This window comes from Babylonia areolata, chromosome 18 (assembly GCF_041734735.1).
Source record: "Babylonia areolata isolate BAREFJ2019XMU chromosome 18, ASM4173473v1, whole genome shotgun sequence".
Taxonomy (NCBI): Eukaryota; Metazoa; Mollusca; class Gastropoda; order Neogastropoda; family Buccinidae; genus Babylonia; species Babylonia areolata.
The window spans coordinates 3048949-3055716 of record NC_134893.1 but is presented as its reverse complement, the minus strand read 5'-3'; the positions used below and the strand labels follow the sequence as shown (position 1 = coordinate 3055716).

The 6768-nt window shown below is 40.0% G+C and overlaps 1 protein-coding gene across 5 annotated transcripts in view; it reads left to right on the top strand.

Moving 5' to 3' along the window:
• LOC143292367 (uncharacterized) overlaps positions 1-5207 on the top strand; it is a 48542-nt gene extending 43335 nt beyond the window's left edge. For all 5 annotated transcript variants that reach the window (XM_076602575.1, XM_076602574.1, XM_076602573.1 and 2 more), the window contains one exon: positions 1-5207. This exon is cut by the window's left edge and continues 17 nt beyond it. In XM_076602575.1, coding sequence (XP_076458690.1) covers positions 1-424 — 424 coding nt within the window. In that variant the 3' untranslated portion in view covers positions 425-5207.
• Positions 5208-6768: the final 1561 nt, after the last annotated feature.

Sequence of the window (6768 nt, the reverse complement as noted above, 5' to 3'; positions counted from 1 at the left end):
AGGAGAGGAGAGGGACGACGTGGAGGAGGTCAGAATCGAGACCACCATCGTCGACGATGAGCACCTCGACCTGGGCCCCTACAGGCACGCTGCCGGCGGAGACCCTGCCACGCCTTCCACCCAGGCCAATGGCTTCGTGGCAGCAGCAGCAGCTGTTTCCGAAAAGTCAGCCACCTTGGAGATGACGGAAGAGGACCAGCCACAGCCAGGGGGTAGCGGTGGTGCTGGTGACTCTTACGTCTATTCCACTGTGGACCGTGCGAGCAAGAAGTCTAAGTCTGGTGGGTCTGGCGGGGTCATCTCCGATGAGGTAGCTTCTGGTGGCTATGCTGGGAAAGAAGGAGAAGAAGGAGAAGGACCGAGGGCCACCTCCGAGAAGGTGACGGCCTTTTCCAAGATGGACCCTTACTTGGTGGCGTTGTAAACAGCTATTGAAAAAAATAAATCTCACCATGGGTGTTATGAGGTGTGATCTTTGTTGCAGTTAAGTTTCGCTTTGCGTAAACATTTGTTTTCTCTAAAGCCTGTAAGGACCCAAAGAGTTGGGAACCTTCTTAACGTTAAGTAAATTTAGCGATACTAAAAACAAAAAGCCCTGGCTTGTCAGTGTGGCCTGAATTGTAAAGAAAAAATCTCTTTGCAGAGGGGTATGAGTCGCGATCTTTGTAGCAGTACACTTTCGCTTAGCGTTAAGATTTGTTTTCTCTAAAGCCTTGCTTGTATGGAATTAGACTAGAGGAATAGGAACATTCTTAAAATTAACGTTAAGCGAACTTAGCGATGCTAAAAGATCGCTCATGGAAATTCAAGCCCTGGTTTGTCAGTGTGGGGCTGAATGTGTGTCATTGTTTTTCCTTCTTGTTGTTGTTGTTGTTTCTTCCTTCTTTGCTTCCCGTATTCCGAGAGGAGGAGTGGGAGAAGTTTGTTGTTGCCGTATTCCGAGAGAAGTGGGAGAAGTTTGTTGTTGCCGTATTCCGAGAGGAGAAGTGGGAGAAGTTTGTTGTTGCTGATGACGTTGTCCGTGGCTGTGCCCCATTTGACCAGGCTGGATTTCGGTGAGGGAGGTCATGTTGTTATCAGAGTTGGGTTTGTTTTTTCAATGATTTTGGTTTGGAAAGAACCCATTTACTGTTCGTTTCACGGTGTTTAAAAAAAGGTGTGTGAGTGGGTGGGTGGGTGTATTCTCCTTGCCATGTTTGTTCTAGCGCGTGCGTTTGTATAGAGCCTTCTTGCCATCTGTTATCAATCTTTTTTTTTTCTTTTTTTTTCTTTTTTGTCAGTTTTTTTGTTCACCCCACTCTACCCTACTCTCCCACCTGCATCATCGGGTTTCTGTGCTTGTGTGTGTGTGTGTGTGTGTGTGTGTGTGTGTTCACCACGTGCCTTTTTCACAATGATATGCAAATACATTATATCTGTGGTTCTGGCTTTTGTTTCTTTCTGTTATTGTTGTATAATGTTAAATTTTGATCCAGTGGATGTGCCGTTGTGCTGGTTTTTTGTTTGTTGTTTTCATCTGAATGTATCATTCGTTTGATCAAGTATAATATGATTGGGTTTGGTCAGATTATTATTATCATGTGTTCACGTGACATATAGTGTTCGTCATAACCACCGATTTTTACTGCCATATTTAGTGCGTGGAAAATGTTGTGTGCGGGAATGATACTCAATTAATCTTCCTTGTTTTTAAGGTGTTTCTTTCTTTCAGTCAGAAATGAACGGCTTGGGTTTAAATAAAGGAAAAATAACACATCGGCATTATATAATATGTTAGGGTTTATGGTGTGAGTGTTTTTGTTTTGTTGTTGTTGTTTGTTGTTGTTTTTTCATTGTGTGTGGTTATCCAGTGATGTATTTGTTTATTGATCGATCTGTTTGTTTATTATGGTTTCATGAAAACCGTAAGGGAAAATGATAATGGTTTAAAGAACATGGGGGTCCTTGTAAGGGCAAAAACCCTTCCAGAATACAGACATCAATCTTGGTGAAGAGGGAATAATTCAAACTGTGTTTGAGGCGACATTTTGCAACTGCAATGAAAAATGACGTGCCTGTGTGTGTGCGTGCGTACGTGCGTGCGTGTGTGTGTGTGCGCGTGCGTGTGTGTGTGTGTGTGTGTGTGTGTGTCTTTGTGACAGGATTAGAGGGTTCATTATTTTGTACATTTCAGGTAATACTGCACTTAGGAAAATAAATCATTTATAGCTCATGGAACTGACGATTTATACTGTCTTTGTGTTTTCCTCCGAAACTTATGTGCAAAAGTATTGTGTGATATCGAAATCACGAACAAAGCTGATTTTTTTTTTTCAGGCCATAATTATCGACCCTTTCCGCCGCATAATGTTCTCGTTTGTTTGGGTGTTTTTTGCACAAACATAATAACTGATCAAGGATATACATGTACTGCCCATTCACAGGTTTTGACAGTTTTTTTTTTTTATCGTAACATAAATCGATAATGATATAACGTTATCAACCGTGATAGAAAATATAATTATGTTTGTAATGAAGGCAATAGATATACGTCTCCATATTGATCACCATCGTTATCACGGTACCGCAATGGAAAAAAAAAAAAAAAAAAAACCTGAGCATCGCATTACTCTGTCATGTCAGTGTTGACAAAGTGCGAAGTCATTGGCCGATTTCACTGAATGATTTCATGTGTTCCAACTTTATACGAACCATGTAACATAGAAAGAGAGAGACATACAGATACTCCTAAAAAGATATGCCGCTTGTGACATGAATATTAGCTTTACTGCTTATCACTCATACAGGAAGTTGATTATTATCACAAACGGAGTTTGCCTTAGGGCAGGGGGTGTAAAACAACAAGGTATAATGCAATTACGTGCATGCAAAATTGTTTGCATTAAGAGCAACGGCACTTGTAGGTTATGCACTGATATTTGCTGAATAGAAGTCTTATAAAAATTTTTTTTAACCCAGTTCCTTGTTTAGGAAATGACAGGGTTTTTATTTTCCGATTCATATTCATTTTTCATATTCATTTTAATTCAAACAAGTCGATTATGTCTAAGTCACATCCCTAAATCGACCCAAATATATATGTAGTTACAATGACAATCATCACAACGTTGTTGCTTAAAAAAAAAAGTTAAAAAAGTTTTTTTTCTCGCCATAGCGAAAGTAAGGGTTTACCTGATAATATAATGTAAATGGACGTACATGTAGATTTTCTGGTATTCGCTTTTAAAAAAAAATATATGTTCATTGTATTCATTCATCAATGTGTTTATTCACTTTTTGGTTTGTCTTTTCTCCATTTATTCATTTGTTTTCGGTTCATTAACTATACAGTTACACTTACTGTGTACTTTATTATGTATTCATCCCTTAATCTATCATAATTATTATTTGAATTTATTTATCTATTTATTTAATGATTATGTCCTGGAATTAGGCTTTCAAACTCTATCCATGCAACATGATATCACCAAATGTTTGCGTTCATGCTATAAATAACTTCGATTTCTTAATTGCATCAACCATGAGCTGTAACAATTCCATGTGTATAATTTGTCCTTCCCTCCCCTCTCTCTCACTGTGTGTGTGTGTGTGTGTGTGTGTGTGTGTGATGATAGATTTATCATTTTCGCACATATACAGAATATCACAAGGTGTCTGTCTATGTCTCTCTTTTTTTTTCTTTCTTTTTTTTTCTTTTTTTTTTTTTGAAAAAAAAAAAGCTTCAGTACGTTTTAATCAGAATGGACTAAAATACAAAACACGTATCTTGTTGCGTCTGTGAATGTTAACGTGTATGGCTTTTCAGTGAACGTGGTTACCACTCTTCTTACTCGTCATATTCATTGGAAACTTTTGATAACATCTCTTAAAACGTATTTACTATTCTTTTTCGTGATACTATATTTATAATATTTTCTTAAATAAGATAAACTATACAATTATATACTCGTATAATTATAACCAACCCGTTATTCGCTCATATTTATCCAGATTGGAATTGAACAAAAATGGTTATGTGATGCATTCGCTGACTGAGATGGTAGTACTCCACATAATACATTATGTTTGTGCATATAAAGACAGAATATATATATATATATATATATATATATATTGAGATCCAGGTGTGAATGTCTTCGATTTTTTTTCTTCTCCAAAAGGAAGGGGAAAGAAGCTGGAAAACAACTGTCGCTTGCACAGATGTAAATGCACGCTGACGTCCCCTTTTCAAAGTGAACAGGAACAACAGTAATAACAAACAAACACAAAAAATGTAAACTGAGCTGACAAAGCCCGTCTCCCCTTTCGCCTGTTGTGCAAGCTGACATTTATTTCAGTTCATGGATTTGAACAGGTGGAAACTGATGGCGGCCCCCACTCTAGGGGGGCTTAGATCTCTCTTTTTCTTCTTCTTCTACTTCTTTTTTTTTTTTTTTTTTTTTTTTTTTTAGTATTGCATAGTTGTCCTGCTGCGTCATCCACGTGAGCTCTTCACTTTTTGTTCTGGTTAGTGGTGTGCTGTGTAACTTGTTGCTTGGTCAGGGGAGGGAGGTGGGGCGGGGGGGGGGGGGGGTTGTCTGTGTGTGATTCTTTTCTCTCTCTCTCTCTCTCTCTCTCTCTCTCTCTCTCTCTCTCTCTCTCTCTCTGTAAACATTTTCATTACCGGAGAGAAGCGCTGAGCATAATAGTTTAGTTCTTCATTAGAACAGGTATAGCAAGATCACTCAGATTCTGCACTAACTAACTGCCGTTCGAGATAAATCAGTTCTGAAAAAAAAAAACTAACATTCCGAAGGTCACGGAAACAGTTTTGTTGTTTGTTTTTTTTAAATGACCTTCATACACTCTCTGACTATAATGACCTTTACAAACGTTATTACTGTATCATCAAAAAGAAAAACAACAACTTGATTTTATAATCATACCGAATGTGTAAGCTGCTCTGATTGTGTAAAGTTGTCGGCTTTAGGACACTGGCATACTTTAAGTGATAGTGGTCAAACCATAATTCAACCATCGCCCATGACCTTGTTGATTACATGATGACATAATGGTTTTGAAATATATCATTCAGTATGACTGTGACACAACATGCGTATAGACATTGTTTGTTCTTTTTTTGTAATCTGTTGTTTGCATTTTGAAATACTGTATGTAGTTGTTACGACATGATTTGAAATAAACAGGTTGATAAAAACAAAACTAAACCATTGTTCGTTCGTGTTTGAGTGGATAGGAAAGGAGAGTTGTAAAATGAACTGCTTGTCTGCAATATTGTGCTTGGTATGGCAGGTCACGCTTATCGTTGAAATAACATTTCATTGGAAAATATCACGTTACGTACATTTCAAGGAGACAACAAGATACTCATATTCATTAAGTCCTGTTTGGGGTTGTTGTTTTTTTTATGTATATCATATGCAAACACTAATCAATATGTTGTGAAGGGTGTTTCTGCAGGTAGAAATTCAAAGATTGTAGTATGAATTATACATGAAACAAAGAGAAAGGGAGGAACAATACAGTGCGCGCGCGCGTGCGCGCGCACACACACACACACACACACACACACACACACACATGTTTTTTGTTGTTGTTTTTTTGGTTGTTGTTTGTTTGTTTTTTGTTTTTTGCTTCGTATGTACACAGGTGCTTACAGGACAGTACTTGCTGCTGTTGTTGTTGGTTGTGGTAGTGGTGGTGATGGTTGTTGTTGTTGTGGCAGTGGTGGTGATGGTTGTTGTTGGTTGTGGTAGTGGTGGTGATGGTTGTTGTTGGTTGTGGTAGTGATGGTGATGGTTGCTGTTGTTGTTGTTGTTGGTTGTGGTAGTGGTGGTGATGGTTGCTGTTGTTGTTGTTGTTGGTTGTGGCAGTGGTGGTGATGGTTGTTGTTGGTGGTGGTTGTGGTCGTGGTGGTGATGGTTGTTGTTGGTGGTGGTTGTGGTCGTGGTGGTGATGGTTGCTGTTGTTGTTGTTGTGGTGGTAGTGGTGGTGATGGTTGTTGTTGTTGTGGTAGTGGTGGTGATGGTTGTTGTTGTGGTCGTGGTGGTGATGGTTGCTGTTGTTGTTGTTGGTTGTGGCAGTGATGGTGATGGTTGCTGTTGTTGTTGGTTGTGGTAGTGGTGGTGATGGTTGCTGTTGTTGTTGTTGTTGGTTGTGGTAGTGGTGGTGATGGTTGCTGTTGTTGTGGTAGTGGTGGTGATGGTTGTTGTTGTGGTCGTGGTGGTGATGGTTGTTGTTGTGGTCGTGGTGGTGATGGTTGTTGTTGTGGTCGTGGTGGTGATGGTTGCTGTTGTTGTTGTTGGTTGTGGCAGTGGTGGTGATGGTTGCTGTTGTTGTTGTTGTTGTGGTAGTGGTGGTGATGGTTGCTGTTGTTGTTGTTGGTTGTGGCAGTGGTGGTGATGGTTGCTGTTGTTGTCGTTGGTTGTGGTAGTGGTGGTGATGGTTGCTGTTGTTGTCGTTGGTTGTGGCAGTGGTGGTGATGGTTGCTGCTGTTGTTGCTGCTGGTTGTGGCAGTGGTGGTGATGGTTGCTGCTGTTGTTGCTGCTGGTTGTGGCAGTGGTGGTGATGGTTGCTGTTGTTGTTGTTGGTTGTGGCAGTGGTGGTGATGGTTGCTGCTGTTGTTGCTGCTGGTTGTGGCAGTGGTGGTGATGGTTGCTGCTGTTGTTGCTGCTGGTTGTGGCAGTGGTGGTGATGGTTGCTGCTGTTGTTGTTGGTTGTGGCAGTGGTGGTGATGGTTGCTGTTGTTGTTGTTGGTTGTGGTAGTGG